Here is a 26,685-nt window from a genome sequence, read left to right on the forward strand (position 1 = left end):
ACAAGCTGGTTGTTCTGAAGTTGATCGATGGAAAATATGAAATGACGGTGCAGAGTGAAGTGAGGAACATATGTAACAGCTCATCATAGGATTATGTAAATTGAGCTCTATTTTGTTGAACTATTTTGCAAATAAATGTATACTTATGAAATTTGGGATGAAATGGAGGAGCACCAGTTTGAATGCTAATATACAGTAAAATAACATTAAACTAAATATAATAGTTATAAATTCACTCCATTTAAATTGTTTTCTTTCTCACACTGCAAATTACAGAGTGAAAGCTGAAATTTCACTATTACCAACACTGTTTGATCCTTGTGAGACCTTCTTATCACACCCAACAGTAGGCACTGTAAGGAGTCTGCTATTACCTATCCTGTCCAGAAAAGATTTTTCTTTACACCATGTGCTGTACACCATGGGAATTTCCTATCTATTTGCGTGGAGTACTAAACTTTACTATGGAGTTCTCTTTTTTAAAATTAAAATAATCTTAGACAGGCACATAGCAGACTCTTCTGTGTGGTGTCTGTTGGCAGGCAGCACTTTTAATTTCAAATATTCAAGGCGGAGCAAAAGTTCACTTTAATTAAGCCCAGATGTCTTGAACCTATATTCATCTTAAAGAACATATTAAAGATAAAAAAATGTAAAAAGAATGTTAGTAATACAAACAATTTCAGTAATCAATGCATCATATGCTGGAACAGATGGAACAATGGTACATACATGGTAAATGTACAATTTCATAAAAAACTTTCTTACATTAGGAATATATCTATGTGCTGATAAGAATGTACAAAAAAACGATGTCAACACCGCAAATGTAGATATAAGTTCATCTATAATGGTTTCCAAGGAACACTTTGTGCAAAGATGTCACAGTCATTTACTGTGACCTAGACTGAAAATATTGGTATACTGTGCTATACCAGATACATTGGTTGAGGTCCTCTTCTAATGCTTGTTAATTAGCTTTTTAGCACATATAAGCGGAATGATTGAAATACTGTTTTTTTTTTTTTACACTTCGTTTGTTATTAAATCCTTACCACAGTCAAAGGGATGAGACAGAAGATAATCCTGATACACCCCATCAATCAGTTTTTCCGCATTATTCTTTGCAAACCAGCAGTCCACTTGGTGAAGGCCATTGTATAATTTCCTCTGCTTTCTGATTACAGGGACCGAGCGATTTCTAACCTTCAGCATGTTAATGACATGTGAGCTTTGGTTTGTTGCATTGTTTGTGCTCAGGGGCACCTGAGTGACCTTAACTTCATTATATAGGAACTGACCTATTGAGAAAAATATATATATATATGTGAATTTACATATATTACATTCTTCTGGTATCACTAGATATATCAGTGGAATACATACCCCTAATGGTAAAAAATAAAATTGCTTCCAGGTACAGAACAACATTCAAATCCATTATAACCTATATATAGTTTGATCTGTAACAGTACATGAAATTATGTACCTCCATCCCTCATAATACAATCCAACAATACATTAAAAGTGCCCATGGGACTTTATATTAGGTACAACAGGATCAATGAATATAAATAATGTTTATGAAGCCCTCTTGTACTAAACAGGCGCTAATATGTCAACTAGTTTTTGACTGGGCTGGAGTTAGCTCAGACTGATTGTACTGTTGTCCACCAGTTTATCTGATAGGAGGTTTATGCCAATGGTGCATGCTGGGGGACGATATAAATATTTGGGACAGGCCATGTTCTCTCTCTCTTCCCTCAGGCTGAGGCCTGAAAAGGTGCTACTGGATGTAGCTCTGCTATTAGGCCCAATAACCTGGTTTTGGGCCTAACATGTGCTGAAGTTGCTATGACTAAGCATTGATATCCAATGCGAAACGCGTCAGCTGTTTTTCCCACTGTGTGCTGATACCTGTAGTGCATGTTTCCTTCACCCAATAAAGGGCACGTCTTTTTAAGTATTTGGAGTGCGGCTGTCCATATTTTCCTTTCTTTGCACATCCAGTGCATTGCCGGCACTCATTGGTTCCTGAGTGGACATTGATTATCCTAGTGTGCTCACCTGGAGCGGCAGCTTCCCTACCTATGTGCTGAAGTTGCCCTGAAGCTGTTCTGCCTGGTCTGGACGAAGCAATGCCAAGGAGGAGGCCCCTTGCTGGAGAGAGCCAGGAAGAAGACTGGTCTTTCGAAATGGCCTGGCTGGTCTCTTAGAAGGGCCTGGTGACTCACTTGAAGGATGCACTGAAATTTGCTGGGTCAGACTAAAGGTTTGCAGTGTTGCTGGGTTGGACTAAAGGTTCTGACACTGTGAATCCGGACATTGATTTGGATCTAGAGAGTCTGTAAGTGATCTGCTATGGTATCTGGGACCCTTAACCATCGCCTCCTTAACTGTTCTGCAATAAAACGTTAAAAAAGACAAAAGTGACTGACACCCAATGGACTCATCCCTGGAGTGAAATGATAGCCTGCCTCTGAAGCTGCTATCCTATCTTGCATTTGGGGTGTCAAAAGGGGTGCTACATTCACCTAGGGCATGCCTCTGTGAAAACAACAAGCTGATTTACTGTGGTTAATTTAATTTCTTATTCACAAATATTTATATTGACATTCCACAAAATTACAGTTGGATAGCAAAATAAATCTCAACGCATTTCATGCATATCAATTCACTTCATCAGGACTAGATGCTTCTTACAGGGTATTTAGACATTGGGAAACAAAATTCAGAACATTTTGAATTAATAAAATATTATACTAGCTACAATCACAGTAATTCAACTTGTTTTTGTTTTTGTTTTTTAGAGGCATGTCCCAAGTAAAAATTATTTTATTATCGTATTTATCGGCGTATAACACACACTTTTTTCCCCTTAAAATCCTGTTGCCTGTGAGGGGAAGAGGAGCGAGCGCTGCCGATATACACATAGCCGAGTGTGCTGTGTACTCGGCTAGGCTCGGCTCCGCTCGCAGTCACACCCAGTCCTGCCATTAGACCTATGTTATGTCCATTATAGGAGCCTGGGCAAGGGGCAGGACTGCGAGAGGAGCCGAGTACACAGGACATCCGGTTCTGTCTATCTCTGCGCCGCGGCAGTAATTTTAAACATTCAAGGTCCAAGGACACTGGGAAAGGCTGCAAGGACACTGGGCAAGGCTGCATGGACACTGGGCAAGGCTGCATGGACACTGGGCAAGGCTGCATGGACACTGGGCAAGGCTGCATGGACACTGGGCAAGGCTGCAATGACACTGGACAGGGCTGCAGATGGACACTGATCATTCTGCAACGATGGACAAGGCTGCAGATGGACACTGATAAGGCTGCATTGATGGGCATTTAAATTAAAAAAAATTTCCATTAACTTCCCTCCTAAAAGTTTTTTTCCTTAAAATTCCCTCTTAAACTTGGGGTACGTGTTATACGCCAACGCGTGTTATACGCCGATAAATACGGTAATAACAAATCTTTATTTGTTTATTTATCCTGTTCAAATAAGTCCTATGGGCACTTTTAATGTATTGTTGAATACTGAAATCTCTTACGTCTATGAGGTTCGACATCTTTTCCCTCCCCATAAACTGGTAAAGGTTAAGAGCCTTATGCATTAACATGATTTTACCAAGAAAATGTATTATTTCCTCACACACACCAATCAGAATTAATCTTTCAGGGCAGGTCTGATGCTGATTGATTACTGATTGGTTACTGGAAGGAAAGGACACTTAGTTCTCAGAATGAATATGTTGATACATAATTTCCAGTGCCATGTTGACCATCTGAAATTATCTTTCACTGTTCTGACCTTGATAAGTTGGCATTGGTTACTAGGAGTTCTCATTATCCTTATGTTTTTTTGATGTAAACGTGTGCCCATATACATTGTTTAAACAACTAAACTATTGATAAATGAAACTATACAAATTAAATCTGACCGGAAAAGAAAGTGTAATGGATCAAGATCATATAATTTGTTTATTTGCAACTGCCCTGCAATTTACATTTATGTTTCTTACTATTTCTCTTAGGAGCAATCAAGCTTACCTAAAAGTCCATGAGAATTTGGGGACAGTCCTTTGCTGTTAGAAATGTAAAATCCCAAGTGGTTTCTTTGAAAGGGAGCTGGATTCTTGTACTGATGCACCAGAATTACAAACGTAATAGTGCCGTAAATGGTAACAGTGACATTGGACTTAGCAGCAACAGAGACCAAAAGGTCATCACTCTTCACTGTGGTACTCTTGTCACATGCTAGAATGAGCCGATCCTTGCTGTCCAGGATCACCTTGTTGGGAGTAATTTCCATATAAGTGCGCTTTGGTTTGTTGACGACTATAGTGATTTTGCTGAAATAGGTCCGTTGTTTCTTATGTCCATTTGGAGGAGCTGGAGCACCGATCAGCTGCCCATTTACTGTCACACCTTGAAAATACAGCAATACAATTTTTCAGTTTCTTTTTTTTTTACATTTCAATGCAAGTAAACAAAGCTAGAAGCTGCCAGGGCTCAACCCCTCTTATAAAAGCCTTGTAATGCCAATTATCTTTCTCTGAAATAGAAGTACATTTACATACATAAAATATTTAATTTTAACCTTTTTTTAGGTAATTATGAAAATAGCAAAGACAACAAAATGTACTGATCTCTTACCAGAGTATTTATGGTCAGATACCAGCCTTAGTACATCTCCAGGTTCACCGTCAATATTGAAGCACACTGTCAACTTGCTCAGGGGGAAGTCAACAACAAAATGTGGATCTCCATCCGCTTAAAGGATATAGAAATGTATAAGGGAGCATGTCAAATAACAAAATATAAAAAAAAAAATTCCAAATATGCTAAAACAAATTTTTAACAGTTTATTTCAACACAAGTCATTTTGGCTTAAAGTTGAACTTTAGCAAAAAATCATCCCAAATTTGCAAGCAGGAAGGTTACTTGTGATGTCTCTTCTGCAATAAAGGTTTAAAGTAATTGTAAAGTCTTGCTTTTTTTTCTATAAAAATAACAAACATGTCATACTTACCTGCTCTGTGCAGTGGATTTACACAGAGCAGCCCAGATCCTCCTCTTCTTTGGTCCCTCTTATGTGCTCCTGGCCCCTCCCTCCTGTTGAGTGCCCCAATGGCCATGCAGCAGAGGGCCATCAACGAGTAAATGTGTGAGTATGGCACGAGTATGGCCTTTCCTCTCAAGGCACACTTTATGCAGACATCATTATTCCTATGCCACAGAACACACAAGAGGAGAGAGAGGAGACGGAGGAGGAGGAGGATTCTGGTAGTTTCAGAGGCCTTAAAGCAGAGGAAGACCTACGTTAAACGGTAAGAGATGGTTTTCCATCCGCATAATCCTTGGGAATAGTACGTGGCTGGGGGAGGCAGTTTCAGATACTATAATCCTCAGTGACCCAGAGGAGTCTGCTTCTCATGCTTTGGCAAATAGGCGGTGCATGGGATCCCTCATGCTACAAAGCCTGCGAAAGACCCGAAGAATACGTGGCGTAATGAAAAATGATCACTATTGGTTGGCAACCCTCCTTGACCACCGTTGTAAGGGGAAGTCTCAGAACTCATCACGTCCCCACAGAGAGTGCAGAAGATGAAATTTCTTGAGGACACATTAAAGAGAAGTTTATCAAATGCTTTTCCTGACTCTGGTAGGTTACAGTGTTATGGAATACGTAGTTTTGAGGCTTCTGTTGGTCAAGAGAGGATCAGTGGAGAAGGCGGCAGCCTAAGTGATGCATTTCTGGATTTATTTAGTCCTAGCTGCCCAGGGCTGTCATCTTCCACATCCCATCGGCAGCATCACATGGTGGACAATTATCTAGGGGTGAAACCAGAGAAGGTGAACTCTCCAGTCGACGATCCACTGGCTTACTGGGTCATGAGAATAGACCACTGGCCAGAACGTACCCAGTATGCTATTGGGCTGTCCTGCATCCAGCGTGCTTTCCGAATAGGCATTTAATGCTCCTGGAGGTTTTGTCCGTGGACCGTTTGACTTTTATCAAAATGAATCAGTCCTGGATTACTAGCAGCTATGAAGCCCCTGATGCCGATGTTGCCGCTTAGGTGTTTTTGGGATGTGGAATCTCTGCAGGACTTCTAGGCTGCCTAGTGTTGTGGGTGTTTATTTCATCTGGAAAAATGTTTTCTGATATAGGTTTCATGGGCACAATTAACACCCAAAGACCAATTTTTCCACACCTGTTTGACAGGTGCACATCATTGCAATTTTTGACAGCAAGGCCAATTCTTGCTTTCATCCAGAGTACCTCTATAGGGTTACAGTGTAAAGGCGCCACCGGCACCCAAAGAACAATTTTGCAAATCTTTTTCCCCGTGAACTACATTGTGACCTCATCATACAGACTGGCTCCCCAAGCCGTTGCTTACAAAATAAAGAAAGCTTGCAAGGAATTTTTTTTTTTTTGGGCTTTATAAATGCAATTATTGCTGCAGAAGCTTCTATACACATTGCAGATGTGGCACTTTACAGGTGGACTAAGTGGCACTATAGTGAAAATAATTTTTCACTTTCACTTTAAGCTTCAATAAATTACTGCTTGTTTAAAAATTTCATTTTTACAAACTTTTTTTTCCTTGATACATGTCCCCCAGGGCAGTACCAGACCCCATAACTATTGTATGCCAAATTACTTGCATATAAGACTTCAAAATGGGCACTTTTGATTTTTCATGTTCAGGTCCCATAGACTTCAATAGGGTATGTTATTCGGTTCAGAATTTTCCCAATGTTCGAATGTTCTGGTGTGAACCAAACAGGGGGTAGTTCAACCCATCCCTAATTCTAATGCATAGAATGCATTAAGATAAAAAAAAACATCTGACTTTACAACCACTTTAACTGCTGTGTAGAAAGCTGATATCTGTCAGGTTCTGGAATGAATGCACTCCCATGGACAAGTGTGGGAATCATGTCATCCTTGCCCAGCCATTCAAGGTGACCAAAGATCCTGAACATGCAAGAGGAGTGGGTGAAGATGTTTGCACATTTGAGGGATATGGTGGATGTCACATTGCTGAAAGGGAAGGTTAATATTTGCAGACTTCAGTGCTAGCTCAAAATGGCTGTGAACCCTCACATATACCCACTGAAGTGACTAGCTTCAAGTGATACACAAAAATAAAACAAATCCTCCTACATAAAAATTGTACCCATTTAATTGCCCTCTCTTCTCTACAAGACTTCAAAGTGCACTGTTTTCACGGCATTGCTGAGCTTCCAGAGGCCAGAAGTGGTGGTCTGATGTCACACACTGTACAGCATAAGAACAGAGAGCTAAGTGTAATCTGAGACCTGAGTGGAGGGAATGGACACAGTCTTAAAGGGAAATACATCTGAGACTGTCAATCAACTGGTGTGTGCTTGATGGGGTGGTGGGGCTATCTCCCGGGATTGCTTGGTGTCAGGATAAATGATCAAAAAAAGACTCATGCAGATAGCAGAAGAAGAGAAAAGCTAGAAATCACACTAGGTACTTTGAATTGAGGCAAGTGCACAATATAGAAGAATATGCTTTGTTCATTTTTCATTTCAGACAACCACACAAAGTTAAAAAGCACAGGAACTATATATATTTAATATGTAATTCCTTTTGAAAGCAATGTTTAGGGATTATATAGTATTTGTATCTATATATATATATATATATATATATATATATATATATATATATATATATATATATATATTCTTTTTAACAATACATATAAATATTTCATATTTACATTTATAGCCATCATATAAAATTGTTCACATGAGGTGGCTACCCTTAAAGCATGAAGTAACCCAAGAATAAAAATTTCATATAATGCACAGCTGTGGTGGCTGCACTGGTTTTCTTTTTCCAGACTTTTTCCTTAATTTTCACCCAGAGTCCAGTGTTGTCACCCTAGGACAGGAAATTTAAAAAAATGTGGTAACTTGGCACAGTCCATCCTAGGGGACCTATTATTTACTATTTGTGTGACTGGCTTACCGCTTTTTCCAGAAGTCTCCCCTGAGATACAGTACAAGTACAAAATTATAGGATTCCTTTAAAGTGACAGTTTATTTTCGATAATACATTATCGAAAGCTAGTTCTCACCTAAAAGGTTGTAGATACTAAAGCTTTTCTTATTAGAGCACAGAAATTTCTCAGATGATTACAGTGAAAACAGACACTACCATTGAGAAATCACTTGGAGAAAGAAATGATACAAACAGAAATTTCATCCGAACAGAGAAAAGTTATATATTTCACCTATAGGAGTTTTTGAAGATTAAATGTACTCTGGATGCTAAACATTCACTACAGAAAGTTTGAACTGCTGTATTTCTAAACACTTTGGCCCAGATTCACAGAGATCGGCGTATCTCTGTGCGGGCGTAACGTATATCTCATTTACAATACGCCGCCACAAGTTTTTCAGGCAAGTGCTTTATTCACAAAGCACTTGCCTGTAAAGTTGGGGCGGCGTAACGTAAATCACACAGCGGAATTCAAATTCGGCGGGTAGGGGGCGTGTATCATTTAAATGATGCGCATCCCCGCGCCGAACCTAAAATATCCCAGCGTGCATTGCTCTAAATGACGTTGCAAGGACGTCATTGGTTTTGACGTGGACGTAAATTACGTCCAGCTCCATTCACGGACGACTTACGCAAACGACGTCATTTTATAAATTTTCGACGCGGGAACGACGGCCATACTTAACATTGACTGCGCCTCATAGACCCAGGGGCAACTTTACGCCGGGAAAAGCCTAACGTAAACGTCGTAACTTTACTGCGTCGGCCGCGCGTACGTTCGGGAATTCGCGTATCTAGCTAATTTGCATACTCGACGGGGAAATCGATGGAAGCGCCACCTAGCTGGCAAAAAAATATTGCAGTTAAGATCCGACGGTGTAAGAGACTTACGCCTGTCGGATCTACTGAATATCTATGCGTAACTGATTCATGTCATTCATGATGAATCAGTCGCATAGATACGACGGCGATAGGCAGAGATACGATGGCGTATCTGGAGATGCGCCGTCGTATCTCTTTTGTGAATCTGGGCCCAAGTTCTTTGCTGACAAATCCCTTTAAACCCAGATGAATGGCAGATAATGGTACCTCACAGTGAGCACCTACACCCTCGGAACACTTGCAGTTATGCCCTAGCCAGTACAAAATAGTGACTGCAACTACACCTAGTATTAGGAAAGCAAGAAATGCTGCCTTTATTCTGCTTCCCAACTCATAGCTTTAAATGACTAGGCCTAATTAGGGTGAAACGCATCAGAGAGACATGGCTAAGAAGGGACTGTAGCTGAAGAAAGAATAGAAAGAACTTCTTTAAAGTGGAGTTACACCCAAAAGTGGAACTTCTGCTTTAACCACTCCTCACCCCCTTACATGCCACATTTGGCATTTAATTTTTTTGGGGGGGGGAGTGGAGGCGTTTCTTACTTCCTGTCCCACTTCCTCATTCCGCCCATGGACCGCCTAGGCGACTCCTCCTCTTGCCTTAAGCGGCCCCTCCCTGTAAACGATCGCCTGGGACACGTGACAGGTCCCAGACGAACGCCTGTCTACTCTGGAAGCCCAGCGTGATTCGCGCATGCACCGTGCATGCCCGGCCGTGAAGGTGAAAGCTGTCATGGCCGGGTGCCGAAGTGACAATGGAGGCGCCGGAGGAGAGGAGTGACGCTGGACCGTAGAACAGGTAAGCGTGTGTTTATTAAATGTCAGCAGCTACACTTTTTGTAGCTGCTGACTTTTAATAAGCATACAAAAGCCTGGAACTCCGCTTTAAGCCATTTTAAGGTCAAGTCTGAATGAGTTCTACACCAGCACATCCTTGGTGTATATGTAAATCCTTACCTGGTAAAACAGACTATACAGTTTAATCACTTCAATACAGGGCACTTTCACCATCTTGCTGACCGGGCAAATTTTTAGCTTTCAGCGCTGTTGTCACACTTTGAAAGACGATTGCGCAACACTATACCCATATGAGCTTTTTAGATATGAAACTTCCTTATAGATTACCTGAAGTTTTAGACATCGGTGGTTTTTGTTTGCCTATCTGTTGGGATGGAGGTTCTAGTAAAAAAAAAAAAAAAAGAAATGATGAGACACCTGTTTCATTAAAACTCCTAAAAACAACAAAGTTGAGAGTGTCAGGTTTCCTTCATAATAACATATTTCCGTTGATAATACACACTGAGCTTGTATTGTTAGCAAAGCTGTACTAGACCTCCTTGGCTTGACTTCAAGTATTTAAAAAAAATTGAAAGCCTTATCGCCTGTTTTATCAGCCTTCGGATTTGTACATTACACAATTTCTGCATTTCACAAATTATTATTGTTACAGGCTGTCACAATAAAAACATAAGCTTTAGTGCCTGTATACACTACCACGACTTGGGATCCAAATTGCGTCGCCCCAAGTCGCGCGACATGAGAAATTACATTAAAGTGAATGAGAGCCGTCTTAATGCACACTACTGAAGTCGCTCCGACTTCAGAAAAGGTTCCTGTACTACTTCAAGGCGACTTCTAGGCGACTTGTACCCATTGATTTCAATGGAAGTTGCCTTCAAAGTCGGATCTCCATCTTAAATGAAGCAACTTTACAGGAAGAGAAAATAGTTTCTCAGGCAATCCACAAAGTATGTTAACAACTGGCAAAATTGGTGAACAGGGCGATATAGACAAAGTAAAATCAAGAATCATGATATGGGGAAAGTTATATCATTTATAATAACTAAGACATTTAAGAATTAAAAACAGAACTCTAGGAAAAAATAATAATTGTTAATAAGTCAGCAAAAGTAAAAAATGTAAGACTGGGAGCCCCTCATGCCCCAACAGCAAAAAAAAGTTTTCTGTTACTAGATGCTTTCATTGTCATTCAGCCCACTTTCTCTGAGCCCAGGCTGCCATGGAGACCCCCTTTTCCCAGGCATTACGGCATCATATCGGCCTGGGCTCAGAGCATATACTAAGCAATAAAGGCTGGTCATATGCCATTATATGTGCATCATTCAGCAGGGCTGCTGTTAGAAATCGCAAATATCAAAACAATTTTTCACTAAAAATATATGAAAACCATTGTTAGTGGACACAAACATTCCATCATACATAAAAACATAAATTCCATCTGCAAGCCAAAATTTGCCCCAAACAATAATGCACATATTCCCCCTCTTCCTAGTTCAAATCCCCCCTCCCAACACAAATCTTTGCCCTACAATCCCGCATCCCAGCTCAAATCCCACCTCAATCACCCCCCCTAGCACAAATCTCCCTCGCCCCCAAAAAATCACCTGCCTAGCACACATCCACTTTCTTCTTAATTTTTCAATCCTAGCACAAATCTCCCCCCCCCCCAAAAAAATGTTTCCCTTGCCAGCAAAAATCCCCCATCCTAGCACACAATCCCTCCTATTAGCCCAAATTCTCCCACCCCGTCCTGCTGCAAAACCCCAGCCATCCCACCTCCCACAAATCTTCTTTCACCAATCCCCCTCCAAGGACAAATTCCCCTAAATCTCTCCTAGCACAGCCCCCTCTAAATTACCCTTCCCAGCACAAATTCCTACTCCCTACCCAAATCCCCGCTCTGCATGAATCCCCCACCTCCTAGCACAAACATCCCCCCTCCAGGCAAAATTCCCCCCAAACCCCCAAATATCCCAATCATTCTTCCTTCTAGCATATATCCCTCCCTCCCCAAAACCCCATTACACTTACCAACACAGATGGTCGCTAATCCCCCCATCTCTACAAACATCCCAAGAACAAACTATTATTCCCCATTTCCCCAAATTACAAGGGGAAGCCACTACAAAGCCAGGAGAAGGAGGTGCTCTCCCCTCCTGTCAGAACGGTGCACATCTATTCAGCACAAGAGACAGGATCACTCTTAGATTGCATTGGACTATACACACACACGAACACACACACACACACAGTTTGATTACCACCCCCTATCTCCTTCAAAGGCTGCTCATCTCTCGTTGGCAGGAAATATAGGTAGGGTCGGTAATCAAACTGTGTGTGTCTACAGTCCAATGCAGTCTAAGAGCGATCCTGTCTCATGTGCTGTATGGAGGAGCGCTGATCTGACACGAGGCGAGAGCACAACACAGTGCACCTCCTCCTGGCTCGATCCTCTCTGCCTCTTCTTCCCTCCAGGCTGCTGTCTCCTTGTCCCGGTCCTGAGTGCAGGCGGGGGTGGGGAAAGGAGCACAACATCCAAGGGAGGGCCGGCCTGGGGGGCAGAACTGAAATATGGGTGGGCACAGCCCCTGAATCTGGCCATGTGTGTAACTCTCCCTCCAGCAGCTGAAGGTCTGTGGGTGGGAGAAACCAGCCTTAAGCTGCTGCAGAGAGCTGCACAAGGCATTGTTTTGCAATTGCCTCTGCTCCACCGATCCCCTTTTGCCTGGGCCCCCCTGTATGCCTGGGCCCCCTCCAGAAGGCCCAGTGGTACCCCCCCCCCATCAGCAACCCTGCCATTCAGCGTGGGAATGATGACCTGTGATGTCAGGGAACTGGTAAAAAGGCCCTTGAAAGAAAATGTGCAGAAAAGCTGAACTTCGGTTTCAAACAAAATAGCAAATGAGAACAAAACATTATTTCTACAACTCTGTATAACTGAAGTACCTTTTGTTACTTTCCTTCCTTGTAGACTGAGAAGTTTCTGTCCAATCCCCTCTGTATAAAAGCTGGCTGACTCTTCTTTGGGAAGATCCGCCTGGAAGCCATAGTCCTTTACCTCTAGCAGTGTGAATGGTGTGACAAAGTTATACCTCATTGCAAGTTGGCTGGCCTTTCTTGTTATTTCCTCCTTCTCATGGTCTTTATCACTCTTATGCCAAGCTGTAAGGAGTTCCTTAAAAGTCAAGTACCCCCACAGCCGTTCTACGTGGGTCCTGTATTGTTTGCTGTCTTCGATAATCTGAGGTCCTGAAACCTTCTTTTGTCCATCACCTTCAATCTTTACATCGGCTTCGAGGACAACATATTTGTTTCTGTTACTTGCTGTGATTTCCACATGCAAAGCATCACTGGATTTATTAATCAGTTTTCCAGCCACCACTATTTCGGACCCATTAAAGTAGTTGTAAAACATGTTCTGTGTGACGTGTTCAACACTATCTGGTGAATAGTCAATTCGAATATCAGATAATAATGGTGTGCCAATCTCATCATAAAACCTATAATGTACAAAATAGCAATAGTAAAAAAAATACATCTCATCAAAACTACATTGCAAATTTTGTTTTGTATTAGTATTTTTAGTTTACGTGGGTTACGTTGTAAAAAAAAAGAAAAAAAAAGAACACGCAACTTAAAGCCTAATTGAATTTTCAGTTTAAAGAGTAACTCCACTTTTGTTAAGAAAAAACACTCCCCTCTGGGTGATCTATGTACACTGCAGGGATTTTAACAAACTTTGCTGCAGATTCCTACTTTTTCTTTTTCCTCTTCCTTTTTATTGTGAGCATAGTGAAAAAAAGATCCATACTGCACAGACAATACAGAAAGTGGTTGAAGAGCTATGACAATCATAGGCACTTTGACTGACAGATGGTATAACAATATGAGTAGTACAGTTATTCAGAGTATTACATAGTTACAGTACATAGTAGTTACATAGTAGGTGAGGTTGAAAAAAGACAAGTCCATCAAGTCCAACCGATGTGTGTGCTTATATGTCAGTATTACCTTGTATATCCCTGTATTTTGTAGTTGTTCAGGTGCTTATCTAATAGTTTTTTTAAACTGTCGATGCCCCCTGCTGAGACCACCACCTGTGGAAGGGAATTCCACATCCTTGCAGCTCTTACAGTAAAGAACCCTCTGTAGGGCCAAGTAATGAATTAGATTTAAAGTGTACTTCCACTTTTGCAGTCACATTTGAGAAAACTCCACTATATGTTTGTTAGGTGTTCCCATTCACAGACTATACCTGTTTTTTTTAATAGTGCTTACCTTTTAGATGTTTCTCAGGAGAAGATGTCATTGACAGCAAGTTTTTTTGAACAATATTAGAGTTGATCTGTCCTAAGTCTGTGGGGATTTTCCTCTATAACATAAAATGCAAGAAACCCAGGCTCTACACCTTAACCCTTTTTTTGGACAGAAAGGGGCTGATTTACTAAAACTGGAGAGTGCAAAATCTGGTGCAGCTCTGCATTGAAACCATTTTATTTATTTTTTCATTGTCAAAGCTTAACCACCCTGGCGATATGATTATGTCAGATTTTTGCGACTCAAAGCGGTAAATAGTTTTGCATAGAAATTTTGCGTTTTATATTGTAGGTCAGTGATTCTTAGTAATAACTTAAATCTGGCCAAACAAGAGTCTAGTAGACATCCTGGGTATGATAAAGTTTGAAACACTGAATCATAAATTATAATATAATAAATAACTATAAATAATCATAAAAAATATTAATATAATAATAATAAAATTATTTTCCCCACGATTCACTATCGCTTAATTCTGCAAGTGATTCTAATTTATTATCGCTGTTTTCTAGCTGGTCTAAAACCACTTTTGACATGAAGGGACAATTTTTGGTTGCCATGGACAATCTCAAGTATCAGGCAGAAAGAACGGTATATATAATATAAAACTGGATGCAGGGCATTGGACAAAGCACTAGGGACAAAAGGGAGGTGAAATTATTTCATACAGTAATGTAATCTGTAAGATTACAGTGTACTGTATGTTTTATGCTTTGTGTACTTTTTGAATTTGCCACCAGGCCCCGCCCCGTGCGTCGCTCGCAAGGAACGGAGCCTGGCACGCAGAGGCATTGGGCGAAGAACACAGCCCGCGGGCACAGCGGGGGGGGACATCGCAGGATCCTGAAGACAAGGTAAGTACACTGCACCAGGATCCTTCAATGCAATCCCAAGTGTGGCTCGGGGTTGCTGCTAATGGTACTGAAATTTAACCCCGAGCCACACTCGGGAAAACCGACAGGGAGGCTAATTGAACAAGCTGAAGTTGGAAGCCGATTTCCTACCATGCACAGCTGCACCAAATTTTGCCCTCTCCAGGTTTAGTAAATCAACCTCAAAGCATCTAAATATGGTTAAAATTGATAATAAAGATCTGCATGCACAGTATAGACAGGGTTAAATATAGCAGGTCCAGAATAGAGCAACTAAAAAAGGTAAGCTGCAACATTATTTTTTTTTTAAGTTATGCTATGTAAATGAGGACATTTAACAAATATGAAGTAGTTATGTGTTATCCCAATTAGGCTGCAAAAGTGGAAATATGCTTTAATGTTGGCTGCTATGCTATGTGAATGGGGACATGTAATAAATACTGTATAATGTAGGTGTTATCCCAATGTAGCTGCAAAAGTGGAAATACACTCTACGTTTTCCAGTCAGATGAATAAAAGATTAATTCTCGTTAGTTATGGCCACATATTGCTCTTACCTTAAAAAGGGATTTACTTTATCTTACCCTGCACATGCAGTGGTGTAGTTTGGTTTTGTGCTGCCCTGGGCAAGATGAAAATCAGGCGCACCCACATCTAAATCTCGGCATTGGAACATTTACAAATGTGTGTGTATATATATATATATATATATATATATATATATATATATATATACACAAACACACATATTTATTGAAGATCAGTCACCTGCCCCTCCTATTGCAGTGAATCCGGTAGGGGTGATGATCCAGTAAGTGTCCCCCGTTTAGGTTAGGGGAGCAGGGTGTGGCCTCAAAAGTGGGCTGTTCCCATGACGCCAGGTGGAGTCGGACGGTTTACTTGTAGATCCCAAGTACCCCCATTACTCTCTCTCCGAGACGGGGTGTGGGCTATGCTGGACGTCTTCTCAGTCGGTCTGGCCTGTGGCCATATATATATACACAAACACACATATTTATTGGAGATCAGTGTTATATATATATGTGTATATATATATATATATATAAAATGTATATCATATCTTAAGACCCCATCAGTCAGTTGCTCCATCCTCTGTGTGTCCTATGCCACCATTACTCCCTCCATCCACCATGTGTCCTCACCTATCATTAGTCAGTCCCTACATTCTCCACGTGTCCTCACTCAGCCACCATTTGTCAGTTCCTCTCTCCTCCATGTGTCCTCAGACCCCATCAGTCAGTCCCACCATCCTCCATGTGTCATCAGATGCTCCCAATATCCTCCATCCTCCATATGCCTGCAGATGCCCCCAGTGACCTCCATGTGACTTCAGATGCCCCCAGTGTTCCCCATGTGCCTTCAGATGCCCCAATTCCCTATATATTCCATGTGCCTTCAGTTGCCCCAATGCCCTCCATCCTTTATGTTTATTCAAATGCCCCCAGTGTCCCCCATCTTCCATGTGCCTACAGATGCCCTTAGTGTCCCCCATCCTCCATGTGCTTTCATATGCCCCCTGTGTCCCCCATTCTCCATGTGCCTTCAGATGCCCCAGTGTCTCCTATTCTTTCCCGACATGTCTGTGCTGCAGCAGGTGGATGGATCCCCGAAGGATCCAGGCACAAGGGCAGCAGGAGATGCGATTGCACCTGGAAGGAGAAGCTGAGGCTCTGGGTGAGCAAGGAGGGCAGCAGGATGGTGGGTCAGAAGAAGCTGAGTCAGTGCTGCAACAGGTAATCCACCGCCAGCCACAGGCCAGACCGACTGAGAAGACGTCCAGCATAGCCCACACCCCGTCTCGGAGAGAGAGTAATGGGGGTACTTGGGATCTACAAGTAAACCGTCCGACTCCACCTGGCGTCATGGGAACAGCCCACTTTTGAGGCCACACCCTGCTCCCCTAACCTAAACGGGGGACACTTACTGGATCATCACCCCTACCGGATTCACTGCAATAGGAGGGGCAGGTGGTGGCTGAGCACTGAGAAGGGGCATTAAGCACTCACAAGCTGCCTTATATTACATTTTCGTTTTTTTGGGGTTGGGACACAATTTACACAAACTGAGGAAGTTGTGCCTTCCTAGTTAAACACAGTCTTGTTATTATAAGGGGCTCAAATTTTCAAAAAATTGTGTCATTATGTCTTGTGTGCTATCAAGAGTTGCTGGAAGCAAAGACCTTTCACTACAAACACATTTATGATTCAAGGTGTATTCCACTTGAATTGGTTTAAGAACATAACCCTTTACACAATCACTGTCCTTGGTATTCATTGTATAGAATATTAGACCTATGATAATAAAATCAAAAATTGTGGCTGTGCTTATTTGATTTTATTTTGTTTGCAGTTGTGGGAACACAATTATTTGGTTGCAGCCATCAGACACAAGTTATAAGTGAGGGTGCATTAAGTTAGGGAGCGTGAGATAATACACACCTGTTTCATCCTATATGATGAATGGGGTCTCGTGATTTTAGGGCATATGGTCAGTGAAATTTGGTTGAAATATTTTTTTATGCATTTTATTGTTATTTTAATTCTAAGCTTAAATGTGTTAATGTATTTAGTGTATGACAAGCCTCACAGTTCAAATTTCTGGGGTGTAGTTAGGATCAAAATGATGCCAGCTGGAATGCAGCTCCAGCAATTACCATCATATCCAGTGGGAGAAGTAAAGTATGTGAAAAGTGATTACACAGGCTCTTACAGGAGCTCAGCCCTCGTGTAAATTGAGAAACCCTTGTATGAAACATTGCATAATAAAAAAAGAAGAAATAATGTTAGATGATTTCCGTAGTAAATGTCCAAATTAGTGTTACGTACCATGGTCATTTGATCATGCTTTGTATTTGCAGGGAATGGTTACAGCTGTTTTTGATTAAGGGATTGCTATAATTATCTTTATGTAACATGCCTACAATGGATAGTTATGGTAAAAGTGTATTTTATCTCCACACTTATTTGCTAAAAAAACAAAAAATATTTCAAAAAAATGTTTGTACCTCTTCTACCTAAGCATTGAAGCATTAAAGAGGAACTAAACCCCCTATCCTTTTCAGCCAAGGAAGCAGCCATCTTGGCCTCTGTTTGATCTTCAACTGCCATGATGTGATCAGTTATGGTACCATCTGATAGTTTGACAGTTTGGTAAAGAGCACAAGCAATTGTGACAGTTAGCAATCCCAGCAGGCCGGGAATGTAACCATTAAATTGATGGGTTTAGTTCTGCTTAAGACCCTTAAGATCACACTGGTGCCGCCCATAGCGTCGGCTGTAAAATGCTGGTTGTAACGGTCACCACCGTTTAAGATATTCCCATTCCATCGCCCTACGACAGCTTATCCAACAGTCCGACAGACATCAGACACGATCCATCTAATTTCCCAGAATGAACGAGACACGCACAGCTCTGTTCTCTGGTTTCAAAATGTATGAATGAATCTTTAATGGTACACTCTCAGCTTTTTATGCAGTTACAGGCATGTTACAGTTAATCACAGGGACAAAGACACACTCCACCCACACATCACACAATGGGGGGCTAACGAGTCTCCAATACACATCCCTCAGACTTTTTGGCACCGGTCTGACATAATTAACATGACCTAATTACTACACCTGCGAAGTCAGACGTTATGACTCTCACCTGCTATTCACAAAACACATTCCTTTACTAAACATAATTGACATGCTAATTCCCTACCCCTGAAAGGAGACATCTGACATCTGACCTTTCAGACTTAATCAGTACAATAGACAAAAACACAGTATTAGCATCACACAATTGACAATGGAATGTCTTTCAGGAGCCTATTGACCTGTTGTGGGTCAGCATGAAATCACCTGTAATATGTCCAGATCTCCTGCAATACATGAATTATCAGTTATCAGTTATCAAAAGGGGCACAGGGTGACCCTAGACCCAAGAGTCATTAGTGACGCTGGCACAGGAGTACCCCCCATCCTTCAAAAGTCTCTGGGTGTCACGGGTCATTCTGTTACACTGGTATTTTACCGTCAGATTTACAACGAATTTTAACCCCTGCTAACGGCCGAGAAGGGGTTAATACCGCCCGCAATGCGCCGCTACAGCAGCGTATTGCTGGCGGTACGGCAGCCCTGTCCATTGATTTAAATGGGCAGGAGCGCTCCAAAAAAGCTGCTGCCAGGACTTTTTCTGATGCCCTGCTAGCGCACCGCTCCAGTGTGAAAGGGGTCTTAAAGTCCATTATGGGAAATGGTAAGAAGCCATTAATTAATGGTGCTATGTAGGTGACTCTATGTCACAACGTTTAGTAACTATAGCAGTGGTTTAAATGTACTAGTGAATGACTATTGTTATCCCATTGTTTGATGTTGTTCTGGTGGCTGTGGGGCAATAAGAATAGTACTTGATACTAATAAACTGATGAATGGCTTTCAGTGTCCATTTCAGCCACACATGTGCAGGGACACACCAGATAGACTCATCTGTTTTATGATCCTGTCCGTTCCATAAAGTGTAGAAAAGTTTAGCTCATGTACAGTGGCATGTAGTTGCCATCATCCCTTAAATCAATTATAAACTGAAAAAAACTCAATGGGAATGTGATTTTTAAGGCAATAAATATAGAACAACAAGGTCATAAAAAAAGGATAATTTTTTTATGACCTTGTTGTTCTATATTTATTGCCTTAAAAATCACATTCCCATTGAGGTTTTTTCAGTTTATAAGTTCCATAAAGTGTAGCTGTAAATGAAAATAATTGCACACATGATCAAAGTGGCTTTTTGGGAAGTTATAGACAATGCTATATTACAAAAAGTATTTTTTTATTTTATTTGTTATTTGCTGTAAGAGGCTTGTAATTATCAGAACAAAGGGATACATATCAAGGCTTGGTACATGTTTGAGTAAAGTGGTCAAAATCCAAGGACTTTAATAATAATGATTATCACATTTTCTATTACCACACTGAAAATGTATGCTATATTTTGTTTCATATTATATTAGAACCCCTGTCTGTGTTTTACAACTATCTGGGCCTCTGTTTCAGAGATTCCACCTTACCCCCCACCCCAATGACAACAATTTTACCAGGGAATTAGTGAAAATTTGCAACACAAGTATAGACAGAAATACAAGTAGGGATCTGACCTTCCTCAACTGTACTTAAATATCAAACATATTCCTGTTTTGCTATTAAAAAGTTCCCCTCACTCCTTGTTTGGTAAAAGATTGTCAGCAGGACAGGAAGTAAGGGAAATTCTCTCTAAAGGCCCGTACACACGATCAGATTTTCCACCGGGAATTGTGTGATGACAGGCTGTTGTCAGAAAAGACGACCATTTGTATGCTCCATCGGACAATTGTTGTTGGAATTTCCGCCAACAAATGTGGAATAGCATGCTTTAAAAAATTTCAGCAACAAGTGTGTGTTGTCGGATTATCCGAACGTGTGTACAGAAGTTGGAAAAAAATCCAAAGTACAAACAAGCATTCTCGGAAGCAATGCTAACCATAACACAACATTAGCAGAAGTTGCCCAAAGGGTGGCGTTAAAGAGCTGAAAAAACACATAGTTTCATGTTTTTTGGCTGACAATTCTTTGTCATTTGTATGCAAGACAAGTTCATGGCCGACGCCCTTCGGACAAAAGTCCTACGCTTTGTCCGATGGAAATCGGATCATGTGTACGAGGCTTAAGACTCCATGCACACTGGCTTAAAAATTGCTGTTTCTAGAGGAGTTGTGTGTTTTGCCTGTAGAAGCAGCTCAATATTATCCTATGTGTCCATGCACATTAGGATGATTACAGGCATATTTTAAGCTCAACGTTCATAGGCAGGAAAAAACCTCTTCTGGTTTGCGTTTCTGATTGGAGCTTACTGGCAGAAAAAAATGCAAAACTCTCCTAAACTCACCTTAACTATGTACAAAAAACTCTATATGAGCATTTTTTTCTGCCAAGGAAACTGGCATTTTTTTAAGCCAAGTGTGCATGGAGCCTAACAATGCCCTGACCATCTGTAAAAAACTAGCAGGGGTTCCTACCCTTCCTCACTGCAAAACTAAGTGTAGCGCCTGGCTACTTTTATAGCAGGTGTTATTGAAAATTTAGAAGGGGGTCAGAGAGTTAATTGGCTCTGACAATGTTAATTTAGCCAAATTTTATAGGCTTCTGTTCCAGTCCGGCTGTGCTGTGTGCCTATCCTCTTGTCTGGGGACTTCAGTCACCCCCAGATGGCAGGGGGCAGCAGTAGAATCAGGGTAGTGTGGATACTTCTCCTCGGCAGCCAATCAGGAGGGTTGATCGCCTCACTGTGCATGCTGGAGAGGGGTATTTAGGGGCAGATGCCATTGGTTTGGGGTCGCGGCCCCGCGCCTTCCACCTGGGCAGTCGTCCCACCACCCCGGGGTGTGGCCAGGGGTGTGTGTATGTGTTGCTGTGTTCCTGGCTCCAGGACCACGTTGGTCTGGAGCGTTAATCTACCTCGTAGGCTCAGTAAGCAGACTGATTCTACTGATTTACAAGTGGTCCTGTGCTGTCCGTCCAAAGTGGAGGAAGCTGGTCGATGGAGAACCTGTCTGAGGGACACCGAGCACGAGGCTGGTGTCGTAGGAGAGGCCTATCTGCTCATTGAAGCACACTTCGTACCTGAGAGTCTGCCTGTCAGATATTGATGTAATTGAAGTTATTTGAAGGAGATCCGGGTGCTGAATCCAGCTGAGAGGGATTTTGGACCGAGATTGTCTCCACCTTTAGGAGGGTCTGTGGCAGAGACTTTAACCTAAAGTTCCGAGTGACACCCTGGCTGCTAGGCTGGTGAGAGAGGCCTATCCAGGTGCGCTATACCTACTCTGGCTAGAGTGGTGAAGAAGTTTTCTCATTGGAAGCAGGGACTGTTTCCGCACCAGTTAACCCTGAATCTGCCATTTCCATTTCTTCGATCCCTTCACCTACTTCTACTTTTATAGTTTTTACCCGGCTGGGTAATAAAAGCACAGAAAAGACACCTGTGGACATTGACTTTATTACAGCTCTCATCCAGTACCCTAGACGGCGAGAAGACAGAGGTAACGTGCCACCCAAATCAAATCAGCAGCTCCTTCGGGGGTTTGATATACAATTTACGGTTTACAGTACAGCTGCCAATGTACTAAGCATACCGAAAACATGGGAGCTGCAAAGTCACAACATTGAGGACCCTTTTACATGGTGCTGCACCGTTCCATGAGCAGATCCCCTGCTGAATCAGAGCTGAATTGGATGAATGTCAGTTTTTTTACATATACATATTTTTAAATCCATGCCCGCATTTACACAGTGGACAAGCGCAGTCCTGTGATGGCAATATGGACAGCAGGAAAAAATGGATTTGTGTCCTCTTACATCAGGCTACCTCTGATCTGTCAAGTTTATGTCCAGAAAAATGGAAAAGGACGCAGTCTACAGCCATTCTGGATGGATTCAGAGGTAGGGCGATGCAAACTGACACAAGTCTGTTTACATCAACCTGTCTATTAACCCACACAGAGCTTCTGATCAGGTCTACCTAAAAAAAGGCAGACTTGATTGGAATACCCGTGTGAATGAGCACTAACCCATTACACTGAACGACTTATTTAATAAATCAGGAACGGCTGTTTTATATTAATTTTATATATTTTTGCAATGAACAGGAATGTACAAGGAACAGAGCAGTATTTTTAAATAATGTTTTAAAAAGGACTTATATTAGGCTCTGTATTCCCTTCGGCCTTTTAAGTCTATATGTGGAAGAAAGGCTTCCATAAATAATATTAAGAATACTTTAAAAGGAGCCAATTTATATACTGGGGTCAGCACAGCTCCCAGAACAAGACACTAAAATGGGAACTCAACAAGAAAAAAATAAACTTAAAAAGTTCCTGCTGGTCAAGTCACAGCTTGCATAGCTTACTGCACAAAATAGACCCCAGCTAAACAAATACAGATTGTATCATGTTTGTCCAAAATTCAGCCTATGTTTTTCAGTCTTTTAATAATTATATTGAAAGAATTTATTAAATGAAAATCAACAAGAACTCATAACGCCTGCTACTGCACAAATCTGTATATGAACAAGGATACGTTGGTGCTGAGTAACAGGACACAAGGTAACGACCATGGATATTATTACCCAGTGAGCAAAGATTGCTTCAACAAGGCCATAAATCTGCCTCATTGGCTCGCCATATGAAAGATGTGTATACAGCTGGGCATTAAAACCCATCATGATACTGTGGGGGTCAACAGGAAGAATTAAATGGAAGGTATGAAGAGAAATATCAAAGAAGAGAAGAACATTACAGACAGATAGAAGTAAAGCTAAGCTTATGTAAAGGACAAAACAAAATGGAATTTAAAGAAGATGGAGAGATATTTTTTAAAAATGAGAGGCCTTAGGGGATTTTTTCATTACAACTGGCACCATAGGAAAAAACATAAACTGAAATACCAGAAGGATTTACCCCCTTATAACCAGGCCATTTTTCTATTTAGCACTGTGCTACTCTAATGCCACGTACACACGACCGTTTTTCATGACGAGAAAAATGCAATTTTTTAAATTGGTCGTGAAAAACGGTCGTGTCTATGCTCCAGAGCATTTTTGTCGACGAGAAAAATGTCCGGTAAAAATGTAGAACCTGCTCTATTTTTTCTCGTTGTTTATCACGTCGTGAAAAAAGGTCATGTGTAAGCTTTAATGAGGGGGAACAACGTGCATGCTTAGAAGCAAGTTATGAGATGGGGAAAATAGCATTAGCAGCCCAAAGGGTGGCGCCATTAGAATGGAACCAAAAAAAAACACAACTTTTTTTTACTTCCTGTTATAAAACATATGCAATAATAACAAAAAAATCGAATTTCTTCTAAAATTTTGGTTAAAAAAAATCCCAATAAGTGTATATTGATTGGTTTGTGTGAAAGTTATAGCGTCTGCAAACTATGGTATGTATACAGGCATTTTTTTGTATTTATTTACATTTTTTTTATACTATTAATGTCGGTGATCAGCGACTTATAGTGGGCCTTTGCTAGTGCAGCATGCAATCTGACACTAGCTGATGTTGGCTGGAAGGTACACTAACTGACTACCAAGATAGCAAACAATTGAGCTGCACGTTTGAAAACGACTTGCTAAGCTTTTGCTAGACTTGCCAGTTTGTTGCACAATTGTAGCAAATCCGCATCGCATGACGCCAGATCAACTTTCTTTTCAAACTTTCTGCAAGTCCGCTGCAGATTCCAGTCCCGTTATGTTGTGCAATAGTCATCCCACCACAGGGGTCACTGTGGCTGAATTTGGAAAAGTGTCAACTAGAACAGGTGCTTAAAGTGCTCTGCAAGTGTACAACTTGCCAGTGAAAATGTGCAGCAAGTTAATGAGACTTATAATTTAACACTGTCACAATTTTGTGGCAAGTTATCTTTACTATCTGGGTAACTGATACTGACATCACCAGTGACACTAATACCGTTATCAGTGATAATACTATACACTGTCACTGTACTAAACTTTGTTTCTGCCAGTAAATATATTATACAGCCCACTTCCTGTTTCTTGTCTGATAAAAAGCCTAGGCTTATGACATCATGCACAGCTTGCGCTCTCAGTCTTGTGAGAATTTGCCAGGAAGGGAGGGGGGGTGAGTCATAAGAGGGCCAAAAAAATCTGCGCTAAACCCTATAAAACTGAATAAATAAATGAACACGTGAACAAATGTGTTGCAAATTAATGATGATCAAGATGGTATAAAAAAACAAACATAAGTGAAGTGGTGCAGCAACTAAAAAACCTTAAATATTCAGTCCATAAAAGTGTAAAACAAAAATAGTGTGCTACCACATAAATGAGGTGAAAATGTGTTAATGAGTGAAAAACCTTAAATGAGAGAATATCTAGAATTGTATCATTGTATCTTTTTTTCTAGATATTCTCTCATTTAAGGTTTTTCACTTATTAACACATTTTCACCTCATTTATGTGGTAGAGCACTATTTTTGTTTTACAGAGCTGTAGGTGTGCCTCTATGTAAATCCAGGAAATGAACAGGCAGCAGCTTCAGCTGCCCACAGTTAAAATGGCTGCAGCCAGACTCAGTGGAGGGAGATTTCTACAGCATATTTGTCAAGTACAGAATCACAGTACAGTAAAACCTTGGTTTGTGAGCATAATTCATTCCAGAAACATGCTTGTAATCCAAAGCACTTGTATATTAAAGCTTTTTGTTTACAGGGTATAAAAGAGAAGAGAGGCACCACTAAGTGTAGCAATAAGTTTCTAAATGTTGTACCTTCATTAAATGTAACCATATTGCTACACTTAGAGGCTCCTCTCTTCTTTTTTATACTCAGTTATGACATGATGTTACTCTTATATCAAGACATCGCTTGTATAGCAAGGCAAAATGTATTAAAACATTTTGCTTGTCTTTCAAAACGCTCTCAAACCAAGTTAATCTCAAACCAAGGTTTTACTGTATATATAAAATAATATGCAAAGTGGCTGGATGGAAGCTTCTTAATGGCAAAGATGTTTTTATTACAAATGATGTGAACAGACTGCAATTCCTCTTAAAGTGTATTTCCACTCTTGAAGCCAAATTGGGATAACACCTTTTTTATATTTGTTACATGTCCCCATTCACATAGCATAACTTAAAGTTGAACTCGACTTGGTGACCGGTGACGGGCCAAAACGAGTGGAATGGGTGGATGACAGGTCTGTGTCCATGCTGCATATGCTGAACAGACACAGCCTACGCTACTCTATTGGATGCCCTCCAATTCAATCAGCCCAGACGGAAATGGACGGATCCCCTTCTGGTTTTTTTTTTGTCGATTGGATTGGAGGTAAGTGGGGGTAAATGGACATGGCTGTCTGTTTAGCCATTTGAGTAGCCATAGATATGCCTGATATTTCATACAATTTGTGAGTAGCCATTTGGCTGTCTGTTTACTCAATTTTATTAAAAGTTCTCTTTATACTGCACTTAGATTGGCGCATTCCTTTGTTCTTCTTTATATACATTTTTCAGAGCTTGCTTCTGCTTTGGGATTGCTGCCGCTAAGCACCTTGGACTATATTGACTTTTTTTCTGGAATAAGGACTACCATTATTAATTAATTTATTAATTAATTCATTTACTATCATATCATCTCCTTACCAAGAATTATCCATTTTGGATTCATGGGCCATTGTGTTCTATACACTGCTAAATCTTGCAGCTATCTGACAATTTTTTCCATAAATGGACATGTGAATGTGAATGGAGGGTCCGATTGGGTCCTAAGGCTGCTTTCACACTGATGCACCACATGCACCTATGGCTTTCCTGCAGGTTAGCTGCACTTTGTCATAGACTTCTATTATATCCTGCAGGTGTAGTGCAATTTCTGAAAGCTCACCAAACCTGCAGGTAATAACAGAAGTCTATGGCTAACCGCACTGATTTCAGTAATAAATGTACCTTTTAATAACAATCTTCCATTCAGTTTTTCCCGGCTGTTGCTGTCCCAGGCAGAGTGCATTTGGTATCGATTGTGACAGGAGCTGGCGCTATACAGGAAGCATTAGCTTATGTGGCTCTGCTCTGCAGCTGCTTGCTTTCTCTACCGCCGGCTTCATTCACAACACTGATGCCCTGGGATGACGGGTCAGCAACCTGCGATCTGGGCTTGCCAAACCACCATCCCAGTGCAGGAGGTCGCGGGCCACATCAGAGGTCTCCGCGGG

General features: G+C 41.1%; 1 protein-coding gene across 1 annotated transcript in view; it reads right to left on the bottom strand.

The window, feature by feature from the left end:
* Positions 1-263: 263 nt before the first annotated feature.
* Positions 264-26,685, bottom strand: part of ITIH5 (inter-alpha-trypsin inhibitor heavy chain 5) — a 101,990-nt gene continuing 75,568 nt past the window's right edge. Inside the window, exons 10-14 of the mRNA XM_040343346.1 lie at positions 12,677-13,230; positions 10,055-10,108; positions 4,657-4,773; positions 4,051-4,428; positions 264-1,301 (exon numbers count right to left, since the gene is read on the bottom strand). Of these exons, the coding sequence (XP_040199280.1) occupies positions 1,027-1,301; positions 4,051-4,428; positions 4,657-4,773; positions 10,055-10,108; positions 12,677-13,230 (1,378 nt within the window). The 3' untranslated portion in view covers positions 264-1,026. The remainder of the gene's footprint in view (positions 1,302-4,050; positions 4,429-4,656; positions 4,774-10,054; positions 10,109-12,676; positions 13,231-26,685) is intronic.

This window comes from Rana temporaria, chromosome 3, assembly GCF_905171775.1.
Source record: "Rana temporaria chromosome 3, aRanTem1.1, whole genome shotgun sequence".
Classification (NCBI taxonomy): Eukaryota; Metazoa; Chordata; class Amphibia; order Anura; family Ranidae; genus Rana; species Rana temporaria.